A 16,642-nucleotide genomic window follows, 5' to 3' on the forward strand; every position below is an offset into this window, starting at 1 on the left:
ATAAAAAGCCAGATAACAGAAAGGTCTCTGTTGCACATCCTGTGGTCTGACTCAACTAAAATTAAAGTGTTTGGCCATATGCTCATCATTACATTTGGAGGAAACAGTGGAACTCCAAGAACACTATCCCTACTGTGTCATACAGAGATGGGGGCATTATGTGTGTGTTCTGCTGCAGGAGGTAATGGTGTAAAGTCATGAAGGGGAAACAGTGAGCCCATCAGTAATAGTGGTCTTGCTCTGAGGTGATCCTTTTTGGATTTCTTCCAAAGTATCTCCAGACCCCAAAAATGTAATTTTCAAACAAAAACAGAAAACGAATGCATTCTTCAGAAGAGACTTTTGCAACTTGCGGCCACGTTTTCCCATAATAATTTATCTCAATGACTGGCTAATATCACAATAACTGATGATTTTACAGGAGTTTTTTTTTTTTATCTCACACTAAAACCATAGAAAATTTAATTCACTACTAGCTTCCCTCCATTCTGGTTGCTAAAAGACTCCTAAAGCTGAAGATGCTGCACATCAGTAGATACATCATAAGATGCTTACTTTTATTCCACGTACATGAGGTGTTCCAGTCTGTGAGTTATGTTTATTTTTTGTGGACAGTTTTTTTTATATTGTCCTTTGCTTTCCACATTAAGCCAGGACTTTTTTTTTAGTCAGTGATCACATCTGGTCTCTATTTAATCGCGCTCTCTGTATATTTTCAGTTTTTTAACCTCACCCTCTCTTTGGTCCAGTTTTGTGATTGATTCTCGTTATGTGTAGATTTGATTCTTGTTGGCATCCTTGGTTTTGTTGCTCAAAAGTGTTTTAGTTTTTTATAAATATACCACAACAAATTTTCAATTACAGTCCATTTTGTCTAAACATTTTTTTTTTTATCTTAACATGAACAGGTCACAGTTACGCGAGGGTCATATCGTGACAGTATGTCAGAAAGCGTTTTTTTGTACTTTAAATTTACAGTTTTGGTATATCTATTGGTAGTGCAACAATCCAATTCCATTAAAGTAAACAGTATGTGGTCACACCACTTTGGTTTGCATGCCATCATTATCAACACAAATCCCATTACCCGCACTAAAAAGATGCATTTTAAATGTTTTGATATCTCTTCCAATAACAAATTTGCTTGTTTCACAGTTCAACTTAACAGGTTACAGGTGTAAAAGGGTTCAAAGACTATTTATGTTGGTTTCATTTTCACATCTCAAAATCTTGGCATTTTACCAAGGGTGTTTAAGATTTTATATCAAATGAATTTTTGACTTTAACCACATCCTGAGAAGGCCAGAAGCTTTCTTTCCAAATAAAGCTCCACCTTGGGAATAAAAGGCTTTTGAGCAAATGCCTCTTCATTAATCTGGAGTGCAATTATAACGCTTCTGAAAAAGAAAAAAAATTGCTAGGATGAAAAATGTATTGCTCAAAAACCTCCAAATATCTACAGTGATTGGGGGACATAGTGTAATTGAAGACACTCAAGCTCCAGCACACACACTTATATGCCCTGACCTACCTTTGAGCAATGCAGTGAGGATGGCAAGGTCAATGTCCTGATGACCCTCAGAGCCCATCCGGAAAACTGTTATCTGAGAGAAAATGAGAAAGACAGACGGGAATAAACACAAGTAAATGTCTGTTTTCCACACCAGCAGAAGTGCCAATAAGTGTCTTTCCTCTTGAACCGTCCTATTGTTGCTTTGGCAAGTGCATGAAGGCTTACAGCACAAAGAAAATTCAATCACAATGAGGAAGCCAATGGAGTGCTTTCCTTTGCTGTATTAAACTCTTTCACTAAAAACACTGCTTCTGATGGAGAGAAGAGGAAAGAAGAGAGAAGAGAATTGATTGGGTGTACTGCACAAAACACCGGTCTCTTGTACTGTCTCCAGTCTCCACGGCAAAAAGACATCACAAAGCTGAAATCCAGTCGATTCGATGAGAGAAGGGCATGAGGGGATTTGAGATGAAGGAATCTGAGAAGCTGAAAGAAAAGCGTGAAAAAAATTGGGTATCAAATGAATGGGAACTCCTGCTTCTGTCCGGCACCATAAACCATTCTTTTTTATTTGGTGTGTGCGCGTGCTTGTGTGTGTGCTGTTTCAGGGATTTTTGGAAAAAAAAATATTTTCCTCATCATGTACTCGAAAGCTTCACTTAGCTGGGTGATCCACTGATGCTGTGAAGTCACCTGCGAGGGGAAGCTGAGGAATACCCCAGTTTTTCAGGGCTTTTGAAGTCACAGTTGTTTGTTACAGTGCTGAGCTGCAACACACATGCAGGCGCACGCATGCATGTGTGGGCACATGATCCTATGTATGAATGTGTGAAAGGCACCTTGGGGAAGCTTTGTATGGAAGAATATGTGTGTTCTGAATACCTAATGAGCTATTCCTCTAATCCCTACATCCATCCATCTCCTCCCACCTCCATGCCTGCAGCCCCCGGCCCCGCCCCCTTTCCTGAATAGCTTCATTTTGTGGAGCTTCAGGAATCGGCAGGCTCTGCGTCTGCAATGGTTCCTTCCCTTTGTGAGATGCTGCAGTGTTGTGGGTTAAGTCTGTACACACGAAGCAGCAGTCGTCTCATTTATCATTTGTACGCCATGTGTATGCTGAAGGGATGTTGCTTTGGTTTCTGAAGGAATAGTGACATTTTGGCCCCATAAAACGCAGGTGGTAGAATATGAGTGAGTTTTCATATGCATGTGTGTGTCCATACACACAATACAGCATCTCTTTGCTTGAAGTTCAACAGAGATTAGTCTCATATATTTAAGCATCGGTCTTCCCAGTCAGTTTCAGTGTTCATGTGAATGGTGTTGCCTTCTATGCTGCTGCTTTAGTTTCACAACACACTGCAGTTCTCTTTTTACACTATAGACATTGATACAAAAAAATAAATCTTCGGGTGTGAACAAGTGGCAACATGTTCATGAGAAGAGTCCAGATTAAGCATGTGTGGTTTGACCAGTAGGGTATAAGCCTTAGCATTTTTAGGAATGTTTATGTAACTTTTGCGGTACATACACAAGGGTGAAAAAGCATTTGCCCCTGTGGGATGATTCAGATGCACCACGCTCATTGCAGTTCTCATTTGAAACAGTAGATGCCACTTCAGAAAAAAATATACAACTTTAACAACACAAGTTGAACTCATAGGTCATGTTTTACTGCATGTTTTACTTCTCTCCCTGGGTCAACCCACCTGGATCAAATGATGGATCGTTAGCAGGCCTCTGCAAAAACACTGAAATGCTGAGGAGGTTGTTACTATCACCAGGGAGAGAACAAAAACATGCAGGACAGAGGCCATTGAGGAACAACTTTGGACACCCCAGTCATAGGTGTTACTGTTAGATGTTACTTTGAGGTGTACGGTTAACATTTTACAGTGAATGGTGCTTTTGGGGGATATTCAGGTGTGCTTATGTAGAATCACCACTGCAAAAGAAATAGTCTTAGTGAGTAAACCCTTCTGCTTTTTCTGCTTCTTTAGCATCACTTTAACTGAATGCAAAAAGTTAGAAAATAGGGATGTGGGGGATCAAGCAAAGTGACAGAGTCCACCCACTCTTTATTGGCTTTCCGTCTGTACTGTGGTTTTGTCACCAGACTTCCTTTCAAAGTAAAACAAAAGAACTGAATATAAATTTGATATTTTAAAACCTAGGATTTGCACAGAACACCTCCCACCCCTGACAGAGGCGGCATCCTTGTTTTTGGTGTTTGACGTCGTGAGGTCAACAAGGATGAGCATAAAATCCTCATTAGAATGCCACTTTGTGTCTGTTTTATCTGTCCTGACACATAGTGACTTTTAAAGGTTAAACCATGTGCATATATCTTTGTAATATTCTTTTGAGATCAGGGGAACAAAAAAAGACAGTTTCAGAGGGATGTGGTTGCTAGCTTACTCTTAATTGTAAGGGGATTTTTGTTCTTCAATAAGTTTTCATTAATAAAGATTTCTGTTCCGGCTATTTGCCCATTGTTCCCTGTTGTTTTTATGATAAGGAGTTTCCCTACACACATTTCCTAAAACACACACGCACACTGGCAGGGTATTATTGGTTGCCTTCAGGACTAGAATTTAATATTGTGCAGTAGAAGAACAATAATTACAGAAGATGTTCAAATTTGGGCTTATTTTTAGCTCCCATATATGCCTCTAAACAGACACCTCTATTCCCTTTTATTCCTCCAACCATCTGTTGCAGACACTCATCTCACAGCTCCTCCCACGCAACCTTACTATTGGACTATCCAGTCCTTTGCCTTTTTTCTGTCTTCGTCGTCACTGTTCAGTTTACGCAATTACACCCTCAAGGTGACTCTTCGGGTACGGTCTACCTGTTATCACAGGGGAAGTGCAGCATATCCTCTGTGACATTGCAATTGAGCTGCTTTAATCTCGACAGTCCCCCAGAGACTCGCCAATGAAGGGGCGCAAAATGTAAACAGACAGATTTTCTTTTTGTTGTTCTCCGTTTCGTCCAAGACACAGGTGTTGAATAGCAGTTATTGCAAACAAGCAGGTTTACAGATGTGGTGGACAAGAAAAGGTTGCTTTTGTGTTGAACCCGCATGCTTTTCACATCCACACTGTAATTTCAGTTAAAAACAAACATAGAGAGATACAGTTATTGAAAATTTTCAATAGGATGTGGAAGATGAAGTGAGAAGAAGAAAAAAGGAGGTTTGTTTTATGCAAAAGAGATAAAAGAAGGATGAAGCTTTGACTTTGGACTGGAAAGAACGGTGCAATCCTTCTCGTTGTGGCGCAGCTTTGAAGAAAGATTTCTGCATCTTCAGCATTGGTAATGTACAAACTTTAAACATGCTGCACAGATTGAACTTCACACGTCAGTGGATCAAGCTCATTATAAAACATTTATCTTCATTTGACAGCCAAAGAGCCTACTGATCTTGCCACACATTCACAGACAACTAATGGCCAACACTACATGAGCAAGAACACTTTTCCAGAACACTGAGCTCTCCAAATCCTTTCGTGGACAATACTTGAAGAAGGTTAACTCCCACAAATTTCTGGCACTGCATTCATGTTGAGAACCTAAGTGTAAAACATTCAAAACTACTTGTCTATTTGTTTAGGGGAAAATGCTAAACTGTCAAGATTTTTTCTACTGCACAGTAAACAGAGGGATGCTCCCCTGCCAATAATGAACTGTTCTCTCCTTGCATCTCTGTTTGTGTCTTTATCTCTGCACTGTAGCTCTTTTTTTTTCACTTCTTCTCCCTCCCCCAGCTCGCAGTCCATTTAAATCACTCCTACTTTCCTTAATGTTCCTCGAACTCCTTCCTAGTTTCTCTTGTCAGGAAGGTTGAGGAACACCGTGGGCTGGAGAGTTCTCTTCAATATTTAATCCAAATTAAACATATAAGGATGATTCTATGTTAAATTATTTATAGCGCACTCTGAGATGCCAACATGGCCATCTTGTGCTCTCCACCCCCCACCACTCATAGGCAGGGGAGCGGGTGAAAAGAGGCGTCAATAGTCCAATAATTGGACAAAAAAATTGGCTTCCTACATTTTTGGCAGCAGCAGTTGACTGGTAATGCTAAAAGGAGCCCAGTCTTACAGTCCTGTTTATTCTACCTTTTGCAATGAGGATGGAAATGAAATGTGCCTATGCAGAAACATAATTTTTCTTTAGCAATCATCAAAATAGAAAAAAAGGAAAGCGTTTCACAATTACATTTCCTGTGGAGGTTTTTCTCATCACTGATAGGATGTGTAGTTATTTTCCCATGTCACTTCTTAAACAATGTAACAATGTATTTATTTGCTACTGGAAATCTGCCAAATGAAAACCTTATTGGTTGTGCAGGTAATAATGAATATCTGGAGCTGCAAAGAGCAATTTGAAGCAAATTCGCTGAAGGGGACAATACATCCTGTCTTCCCTCGGAGCCCCTTGAGATCCTCAAACCGAATTGGAGGTTGTTGCTGGAGAGAGGGATGTCTAGGGTTACCTGCTTGACCCTTTGTCTCCCTGACCCAACCTCAGATAAGTGGATGACAATGGATGGATGGACGGACGGGCGGACAGATGGATGAATGGAATTTGTGCCTATGTTTTACAAAAAAATGGATAGCCTGAAATTTTAAAAATCTAACAGATAAAAGGACAAAACTGTTTTCAAATACATCATGTGAAAACATGATATATTTTGATATGTAGTACATATCAAACCTCCGACTGGTACACTCTTGTCTACATATCTGCTGTATCCTACATGACTTTGACAATGGCTTTCATAACAAGCACAACAAACAGAAATCTGCTGTTCTAAACTAGTAATTGTTCTACAGATGGATTTTCCCACATGAACTCTTTTCATTCCAGATGACAGATTGAACTCATGTCCATAACATGTTCTAGGTTGGAGACGTTGTACCTAATTCTGCTTTTAACTTTTCCACCATGTGATGCCTGAACCCTTCTCATGTGTTCTTTGGTCTTCACAATGCCGCTCACTAAGAATGTCCTCTAACAAACCTCTGACGCCTTCAGAAAACAGCTAATCGTTTTGTTAGATTTAAACCGTCAATCAATGAAACTTTATAGAGGACCTTTTACATAGTCAAATGTAACTAGAACTGCTTTATGGAGTTTTATAAACAGAAGAGCAGACCTTTAACTACTAGACACACAATGAGATAGTCAAAATGAGTAAATCAAATAAATAGACAAATAAAACAAAATTATCACAATCAACAATAAAAAGTGAAAAATTCATTAATTATAGAGGAAGAGGAGATGTGGAATGGTAGATTAGCGAGGAAACATGGGTCATATATTTAGATTTTTATAAAAAAACTTAAAATAATGTAATAAAATTTACAAAAACACTCAAGCAAAGATCGTGCATATTTAATATTATTGATAAATGATCAAATGTAACAAAAATTAACAAAAATGTCAAAACACGTGGCAGTACTTGCTTTGATCATTGATAACTTAAAGAGCGGCTAATTAATAAACTATAAATAGATAATATAAAAGTTGCTAAAGTTAAAATACAAGGTGAACTATGCAAGATAACAAACTGATTCAAACATCAACTAAAAGCCAGACCTCTAAAGGCATTTGGCAGCGTGGGATTTTATTTAGGGGTGAAAGAGAAATAGACATTCACTTGAAAAATATCTGAAAAGCCATTTATCATTTTCCTGGAACTTTACAGGTGTAGCCTATGCTGCTTTGTCGGTCCTTTTGTATCGGACCATCACACAAAATTCTAATAAAATTACAATAAGATGAAGTTTGAGGTTCTAATGAGACAAACTGAGAAAAGTTTGTGGTGTATATACTTTTTAAATAGTTAAACTACTAATTCAAAGAACATTTTTCACAAGATAAAGTATCCAACTCTTTGCAATACTGTCTGCTGACTTTTCGCACCCCAATAAAACACACACATGCGTTTTCTTTTTCAATATTAGTTTGCACTGTAGCTGTTTTTGTTGCTACCTGACATTTAGTGCCCATTTTCAATACGATAGTGGTAACACTCTTGTTAGTTCAGAGACAGGCAGTATCGGACTATCTGAACTTCACAGCTGTGACTGGCGAATGATTCACGCTCTACTGTTCTGCTGCTCTTGTACATGTCGTTCAGAGGCTCTGTCAGTGTGAGCATCAGTCACTTGTTGGAATCCCACAGAGGGTGAAATCAGTCCATTTACATGCTGCACAGCTATGACCAATTCAGGGCAACACAGGAAAGACTGTCTGTGAAAACGTATGTGTGCCTTGTCTCTGACCTTGTAGGATAGTACTATTCTAAAAGTAGAAGCACAAAAGGGAAATGATGACTTAAAATGAATAACAGTGAAGGGTATTACTTTAATGCCTTTTTAAATGCATGTCTTGTGGTTTTAGTGGCTCTACAGGACTCCTGCTATGCAGTTTTGCAAAAAGTTAGATTTTAAGAAAATGCTAAGGTATGCGTGTTTGCAATTTATTAACAGGAAAATGACAAAATCATTTGGGAAGTCCCTGAGCTAGCAGATATTTCCTCTTTTTCCAAAGACTTGGCTTAAACCTGCAAAGGCAAAAAAGCAGCAAATAGGCTGATATTGCTGCAGAGTGAAGACACAGTAAATGCTGCAGGCATTTTATGTACCATAAGAAAAACATCACGTTATTATCTGTGCAAGAACAATGGTGCATGTGGGTGTGTTAGAAAAATATACAGTACTGCAGTGTGCTGGTTCAGCAGTAGCACCCAAACACAAAACACAATTATGTTTCAGGTGCTTTACAGGAGATAATGTTGATTCTGAACTCTTTTGGTGGAGAGTTGCTCATGTGAGCAGTGAAAGAAATGAAGAACTTCATCCATATCACAGGAAGGCCAAACATGTTTCTTCTTACGACTTCTTGTGATCAACATAATGAAACCCCAACAACAACACCACTTAAACATGGAAACAAAAGGAAATCACATCAAATATCTTATGAATCAACAAAATAAATGTTTTATTTTGCAAACTTAAAAGTTTGCAGCTTCTAAGTATAACATTTTTAGAAGTATTCATTTAAAGTTGATGAAGTTTTATTGTGTTTATTCATTTTTTCATTGAATTAAAACAAAAGCTGACCACAGTACAATCTAAAACATGCCAGACACCAACCCTGTTCGGATCTGAGTTGCCTGCACCATGGTATAAAATATATTTTAAGTAGATGAGCGACATGACCACACACAGTGTATAACATGACCTGTGTTTTGAGGTAAACAGTGCCAAAGGGATACAAGGTACAGGGCAGCTTGTCTCAAATGTCATCTGAATGCATTTGCATCTGCTTAACATACTTAAAGGACAAAGTAATATCTGTTATAATCCAAGTTTTACGATAAAGCTTAATTTGTGCGGCTTACTTTGTCACGCGATGCTACATTTACCCAGCAAACACTACAGTGTCTAGGTGATCAGGGACGATGCCGTTTGCAAGTTAATGATGTGCGTGATGGCCTGATGTGTGTCAGACTTTGTGGTTTATTATTCCATTTAAGCACAGCCCGTTTAACTGCATCTGCAGGCATGAATATGTATGCGCTGAGGTGCTGTAATTGTGTCTGTAATGAGCTGGGTTTTGCATGTAGCCACATATAAAGAGCCCAAGTGGAAAGGAAAATGACTAACCAGTTCCTTTTTCTTCATGCACTCCATGAGGATGATGAACAGATGTTGGGCCTGTGTGCGGCTGTATGTGAAGGTCTTCTGGATGGTCACCAGCAGCTGGTCTCTAAGAGACTCATTAATTATGCTGTAAAGAGAGGAAGGAGTAGGAGAAGAGGAAAAATGTGAAGGAACAAAGTCAGATTGATAGCTTGAGGAAAACAAGAATATTAAATTTAATTGTTGCTAAATAAAACCAAGGTAGACTGGGACTCTCGGGTCCAAGGTGAGATGTTAAACAAACTAAATATAGGAAGCTGTTGTAGCTGTGGTAGGTGAATTTCTAACTATTTGTTCTTATATTACTGTAATATGTGCAAATGTGAGTGCATACCCTCCCTCCTCTGAGTATTTGTGTCCAAAGGCCAAGATGTCTGAGGCTCTCCCGCTGCCATCACACACCACCACAGGGACTGGCGGAGTGTCCCTGAGGTACTCCAGCACAATGGAGATCACATTAGGGCCTCCCTCCACGATAAGAGCCACCACTGGTACGCCCTGGCCGATCCCTGCACAGGAGAGGCGAGAGGTGAGGAGTAATTTTAGGAAAAGAAGAACAGACAGAAACGCATATGGGGGAATACGAAAATAAAAATAGAAAGATGTCACTACTTCTGCCAGACTGAACCAATTTTTAGAAAAACCTAATAATTTATGAGCAACACGATTAAAAAAAACATTTATTCTATCAAAACACTCTCATTACAGTAGAAGGTTTTTCAGAAACACTTTGTCGTATTCTTCCATAAAGAGTCCATATAGTGTATGTAACAACAATAATACACATTTTTGTTGTATTAGCAATATTTTTAATAGAAAATACTCACAGACACTTGGACAATAGTTCCAAGTGTGAACAGTCCAAGTGTAATGTCCAAGTGTCCAGTTGGATCATGTTGGAAAGCACTAAATGCAGCTGTGAACTGAGAGAACTCAGATCCCCTTTGGAACCATTTTTTCTTCTGCATTAGTTTAGCAGTCTGAACACATTCCATCCTGAGACAGTGAAGGGCCATCCACTGAAATAACACGGCTTCCCTCAAGCAGCAGAGTTGTTACCTGAATGTCTCCCAGCTAAAAGCATTCTATAAACCCTGTTGTTTTTTTGTAATTTCCAGCACATAACCATAACACGAGCTGTAACTTGGTTTACATCCTTACTTACTTAATGAGGTGGTGCAGTGTCATAAAGGTGTGCTGAAAGCTGACAGGTCCTGGCAGCAGTAGGATCTTACTATGCTGTGTGATTTAATCTCCACAGTGTGTGTGTAAGAGCTCACTGAGCTGTGTGAGATCACTCATTATTTATTCTCCTTCACTTTCCTCTTATTATATATCTACCTAAACTACAACATTAAAACTCATCAGGTGTTTTGGAGCAAATACCTCCCCAAACATGCAGATATTGTATAAAGTGAATTATAACTTTGCTGATCTCTGTTTAACCACTTCTGAATGTAAGATATAATATCTGCTCAGAAAGCTAGAAATGTTTCATTAGAACATCTCAAATAATACCTTTTTAAGATAAATCAAAACTGGCTTGAATCCGTAAGCACACGTCAAAGCTTTACATAGCTGAAAATAATGTTTCAAGGGCACAGAAAATAATAAATTCATGAGTTAAATTAAAACTTAGTGCATTAAAAACATGTAAAATTTAGATATAAAGGGTTTTGCCGAAAGCTGTTCCTAACTTTAACCTCCTGTCTGTAGTTGAATTGTCATTACCCCAGTGAAAGTCCCAAAAGGCATGCAAACAATTAGGTGTATTTCTGTCACTCCCTTCAAGGGACTCAGTGGGTTCACTTCTTCAGGCCATATCCCCAACATCCTGCTCCTTCCATTTTCTTATAAAATTTTCCCCTCCACATCCATCCACATTTGACTCCACTCTACCCCTTTCTGCTTCACATGTGCTTGTGTTTTATGTTGCTGGTTTGTCTCTTCTAATTCAAAAGTCATGTAACTGCCTCATCTTTCCCTTATGCACTCTCGTCCTTGTCTGCATAATTCACAGAAGAGAGGCAGCACCAGCGCACAAATTCATGCCTACTGTATGCACACACTTGGGCATGCAAGCGCTCCTTTTCGGGATTGCACCCACGAATGTGAAGCCTCACACAGCTTTGTGTGGCCTTGCAACAGGGACAGTTACATAAGGAGAATATTTTAGGGGTCTTGCCTACTTCAAAGAGGTACAGCGTCACTGTGCCATGCCACATCACACAGCCGTACATCAACAGGGCAGAATGTGAAAGAGCGGCAAAGTGGTGACTTGCGTTTTCCAAAAAATCGATTTTCCATTTCCTTTGGATGTCTGCTTTTCCTGTTCTTTCCTGCATACGTGTTTGCATGTGAGGTTGCAGCTGTGCGAGATCAAACATTGATATTGATATTGATGACTTTGGAGCTTTGGAGGCAATGTTGTAGTAACTAAAGTGGATTTTTGTTCAACTGAAACCCACTGAGGAGCAGATGAGGAGGAGAAAGCACAGCTGTGTCATGGCTAATTGGGAAAAGGAGACTCTGCCTGTATGCACCCGAACACACGCACAAGCACCCCCACACACGCAGACATGAGCAAATTTACAGTCATACAAATACTGAAAAACACTAAATTTAAAGCTTCTGAAATACTGTCAGTTGAAGCCACCTTTTAATTAATAACCTCAAGCTTCATAATTTAATTATCTATGTAGCACATTAGACATTTCCATTAAATGATATCAGAAAAACACAGAATAGCGAATGATTGTGTTTTTGTGAGCCATATTGCCACACTTCTCAAACTTGACTGAACCTGATTCACCGAGTGCCAGCTGCTCCTCTCTCAAGTATTGTTCTGCTCTAAAAAAAAAGCATGAAACTGTTTTCCAAATCTCATTTGCTTTATAACTTAACATCCTCAGGAAATAATTCAGAGTAAAAAACAAACTGGTTACGAATTAAATCTTGCTCTAAGTCAAAACTGTTTGTGCTTAGCAATATTTTCAAAGACACTCTTGAGGCATTGGAGTCAAAAGCAAGTTTGATTGATTGAAAGAAAAACAAACCAATTATAGTAAGTTCTCATATCTGGAAAGCACAAAGAGTCCAGTGAGACTATTTTCTGGTTGGCTTGTAAATGACTGATTTCTGAAAAGGTCATAGATTGTGAAACTAAATTTTCTTCAAGTTAAATTCTTGCCTTACATGGGCAGACACAGGTTGCCATTAGATATTACTGCGGCAAAAAAGGATCATATACTGATCGTCTCTGCCCATAAAGCTTCACTTATCTGGTTGGATTTCACTCACAACAGTGAGAAACTGATACCAGTTGTCAGATTTGTTTTGTAGAAAAGATTTGGTTGGATATTCTACCTTGGCCCTGTCGTGGGGAAAAAAAACTATTTCCAAACACTGTTCAGGTAAAATCACTCAATCAGGTTTATTCATGAATTGTGCACAACTCAGAGAGCTCATAGGACAATCAATAATGAAGCAAGTCTGGATGAAAAGCTCTGCCAGGCAGAGACAACACAGGAGTTTTATATAAAAGGGATAAGGGGTCCAAAGCATGGGAAACAACTGGATACCATGCAGCTGGGAAAAACAACATCCAATGTTGTACATGTAACCCAAATAGCTTTATCTTGGTGGGACTATACAGAACTTAGAATCAACAGATAGCAATAAAACTAGCAGGTGTAACCTTATTGTAATTTTTACACACCAGCCCCTCCCAAGATTAAAATTTTCCTTGTGAGACCCCATGCTGGAGATAAAGAAACCTTTTAACACAGAATTACTACTAAAAGCACTATATGTTTATGCAGTATTGACATCACTATCTCACAACCAACAAAACCCTTTGACATTGAATTAATTATTTGTTTTTACAGTAACTCTCCCACATTTACAGACTAATAAATATGCAACGATGAAGTGTTACGTCCCGGATAAGGATGTTTTTTGTGAAGTGACATATACTATGTTCTGCACTAGGATCCTCCTACTTAGCAATTGGTTGTGACACAAAGATATTCAAGCCAATCATCAATCAGCAGCAGACACAAAGGAATGCACTGCTGGACCATTTGGCCCCATGGCAACAATTGTTTGTTGTAAAGGGATGGACATCTATTGTAAAGTTCCTGTGAACTGAATATTTGGTCAGATTGGTTTGTAGGAAGAGCTGCCAATTTGTTTATTTCAAAAATATTTCTTGTTTATGTGATTATTATTTTTTAGGCTTGACAAGATAAAAAAAAATTAGTTTAGGGGTCTTTAATTTGTTTTGTTGGCCTGAGATCTCCCTGAAACTAAATACCAATGTGTTTTCAAACAGAAGATAAGCAGCAAATGAATGGCCTAAAGGATAAAGAGATAAAACATTTCAAACAGCCATGTCTCATCATCTCACCCAACATCTCCCTATTTCCTCTAGAATGGCTAAGGTGCGTAATTGTAAAACAACTAATCTAGTTATGGTATGAATATGGTATGGTATGGTATGATTACCAACGGCTTTTTGTTGTTGTGTTGACTCATTATTGTTCAAGATGTTATTGTTTTGCATCTGATAACAGAAGGTCTCATCTTTCTTTATGTCTCACTCTCAAAAGCAATCCCCAGATATATACGGCTTCTTTGTAAAGTGTTCAGAATTTATGGCCAAGTGCTTCTGTGGATGATTAGCATCTCCCATGGTGGCAATGAATACAGATTGCCTAAACACAGCAGTCCATGACTGCCAACAATAAATTTAGCATTCAGAAATATTATTTCCCAGATGTATTAACAGCCCAACAGACTGTACGCTATGATGGTGATGAGGAATTTTACCAAAGGAATCTAACAAAACAGAGATGTTGGTGTGAGTCAAGATGTTTTCACCATTTGAATGTCTGATGAAGTAACCTAAAAAAAATCTATCTTTTTCCAAGTGCACGTTTTGTCTAACAGTATCTTGTTTTGTGTCAAATAAATTGTGTAAAAATAATCATGGATACAATTTGTAGACATTGTTGTAGCTTTTGTGTTTTTGCTTGTCTAATGGCATTGGAAATAGAAATATATGAAGTGTTTTGGTTGCGTTTGTAATTTCTCAGCAGCATGGCAAAGTGTTGCCATAAACCAACATCCAGTCATCCTACTGCATCTACCTACCTACCTACCTTCTGTTACAAATAACATAGGAAGAAAAGCTTTCCCAACATTACCTTCTTCCACATGAGATAGTTCAAAATGTGTAATTTTATTTTGGACTGAGCCAGGCTACCCCCTGTTTATGTCAGGATTTGTCAAAAAAAAAAAAACTGTCTCTGGAATGAACATCACAATTCAGAGACAGTTTAGGTGGTACCTAAAACTCTGGAGTCACCAAAAACCAAAAACGTCTGGAACCGATCCATAAACTTTCTGATTGCAAGATGACTACTCTTCCCACAGCCGCTCCACTTAGGGTGCTCATATATTTTTAAAAGCACTTTATAGTTTCATCCCCAGATGGCCAGAGAATCTTTGAGAGCAGAAAGAAATGAAACAAGATGGTGGTATGACGGTAAAGTAAACATGCTCCCTCTTGACGGTGTCTGACACAGTCAGTTTTACATCCTTCATCCCAGCATGCTCGCTCTATAGAAAACAAGACCACAGAAAAGGCAACCCCCCCCCCCTACACACACACACACACAGTTATTTTATGTTCACACCGGAGTACAACATGTTTTAAATCTGCTAATATATATAACAAGCTTGTGTAGTCACTGCAATAGCATGTTTTATTAACTTGATTTTTGATGTTTGAGTTTATTCTTGGTGTTCTGTTTTCATAATTCTGGACAACACAATGTCCATAGTACATATTATTAATTTCTGATAAGTTCTCTCCATCTAATGTAAGTCATGAATAAGATATTTAATTTTTTAACTTGGTTTATGTTGTGCAATGTTCTGGGCAAAAAGATAAAAGCACCTAACAGTGACTGTAAACCATAAAGCCAAAGCATATCTTCAAGTATGATTGGATTTCCACCTATGATCCATTTTAACTGAACTTCTTAGCCGTACGTGTGTATTTAAAGTGTGGTCGAAAAACCCACACTCACACACAGTTCACAGTAGGTAAAGGGCTCCAAAAGTAGTAAAAAGCTTCAAGTGAATCAAGATGTTTGCCCTCATTTTTCATGCATTTTGGATCAATCAGATAGCTTTCACACATGAAAAGAACTTAATGTAAGTGCAAATGCACCAGCCAAAGCGCAAATGCTCCCTGACCTTTATGAACGAATATTTGCCCACAAAAAGGAAAAAACAGAGAAGGTGTAAATGCATTAGTGTTCTTGAGACATGTACACGCTGTCAGGTTTGATCCATTTTAGTTGTGTTTGGGTCAGCTGCTTTTGGAAGTACCTTCTTGCAAATTCTGCTCACTGTGATGATGTTGCGTGGACATGTGTAGTGATGTTCTCTCACAAGTTGGCTGGATAAAATTAAATTAAATGTTTGCCGAGTTGCCTACAAGTCCAAAGAAGACTTTTAATGGCTACTTCTCAACAGTGATTTTCTTATTACTCAAAGAAGGCAAGATTAAAGTGTACTACAAAAAGTTTTTATGTTTATACATTCTCCTTCCTGACCTGTGGATCTGTGCAGCTTTTCCAGAGTTACCTTGGTCCCTTTACAGGTAATGCTCTTCTTACCCACCCTGTCAGTTTAGATAGATAACTTGTCCTGTTGCAGATGTACTATTTCTACTTTCACACAATAAACCTAACATTCCTCTATGAGATAATACATCATATATCTGAGTTCTTCACAAAACAGCTAAATAAACCCTCAAACAATGGATTCTTTAGATAAAAACTACATGCAAAATTCAATAAAATATATTGAATTGAAATTTTAATTAGGTGTATCAGATCAAAGATTAAATAAAACTCTCTTGCACAGTTGTCAGATTTGCTTTGTAAATTATATGAAAACACTATGAGTAAATTTACTTCCAGTTCACAAATATGCACAACCTTCATCACTTATGATCCTAATAAACATGTGATTGTAATATTAAAAATCAAAATTAAGGTCTAAAGGCACTAGTACTTTTAAAGGCATCAGTTTCATAATTTTACTTTTTTTTTTTAGTCTGCTGTCTTGCTACAAAACATTGGTGTAAATAATAGAGGTGCAAATAAAACTGGTCTTTACAATATAAAAGCCGTTCAGTATATGCTAAGTATCTTCAATCAAAGAAAAAAAGGTTAATTTTTTGAAACCACTTTCCACACCACTGGCCATGAACTGAAATTCTTTCCACGCTTCATGAAATGTTGTCACCGATGCACATCCTCAACCTGGAACCATACCTGGAGCAAGTCTTACATCCGACCAACTCCTGACTCCGTTATCTCTCTGCCACAGG

General features: G+C 38.3%; 1 protein-coding gene across 17 annotated transcripts in view; it reads right to left on the reverse strand.

Moving 5' to 3' along the window:
- The window catches only part of LOC102220179 (transient receptor potential cation channel subfamily M member 3-like), a 145,269-nt gene that overhangs the window by 37,886 nt on the left and 90,741 nt on the right, over positions 1 to 16,642 (reverse strand). For all 17 annotated transcript variants that reach the window (XR_002753602.1, XM_023343973.1, XM_023343975.1 and 14 more), the window contains exons 7-9: positions 9,569 to 9,743; positions 9,199 to 9,322; positions 1,532 to 1,604 (exon numbers count right to left, since the gene is read on the reverse strand). Coding sequence is in view for 16 of the 17 variants with exons in the window: in XM_023343973.1 (XP_023199741.1) it covers positions 1,532 to 1,604; positions 9,199 to 9,322; positions 9,569 to 9,743 (372 nt within the window). In the remaining variant the exon portion in view is untranslated. The remainder of the gene's footprint in view (positions 1 to 1,531; positions 1,605 to 9,198; positions 9,323 to 9,568; positions 9,744 to 16,642) is intronic.

The sequence above is a fragment of the Xiphophorus maculatus genome, chromosome 12 (genome assembly GCF_002775205.1).
Source record: "Xiphophorus maculatus strain JP 163 A chromosome 12, X_maculatus-5.0-male, whole genome shotgun sequence".
NCBI lineage: Eukaryota > Metazoa > Chordata > Actinopteri > Cyprinodontiformes > Poeciliidae > Xiphophorus > Xiphophorus maculatus.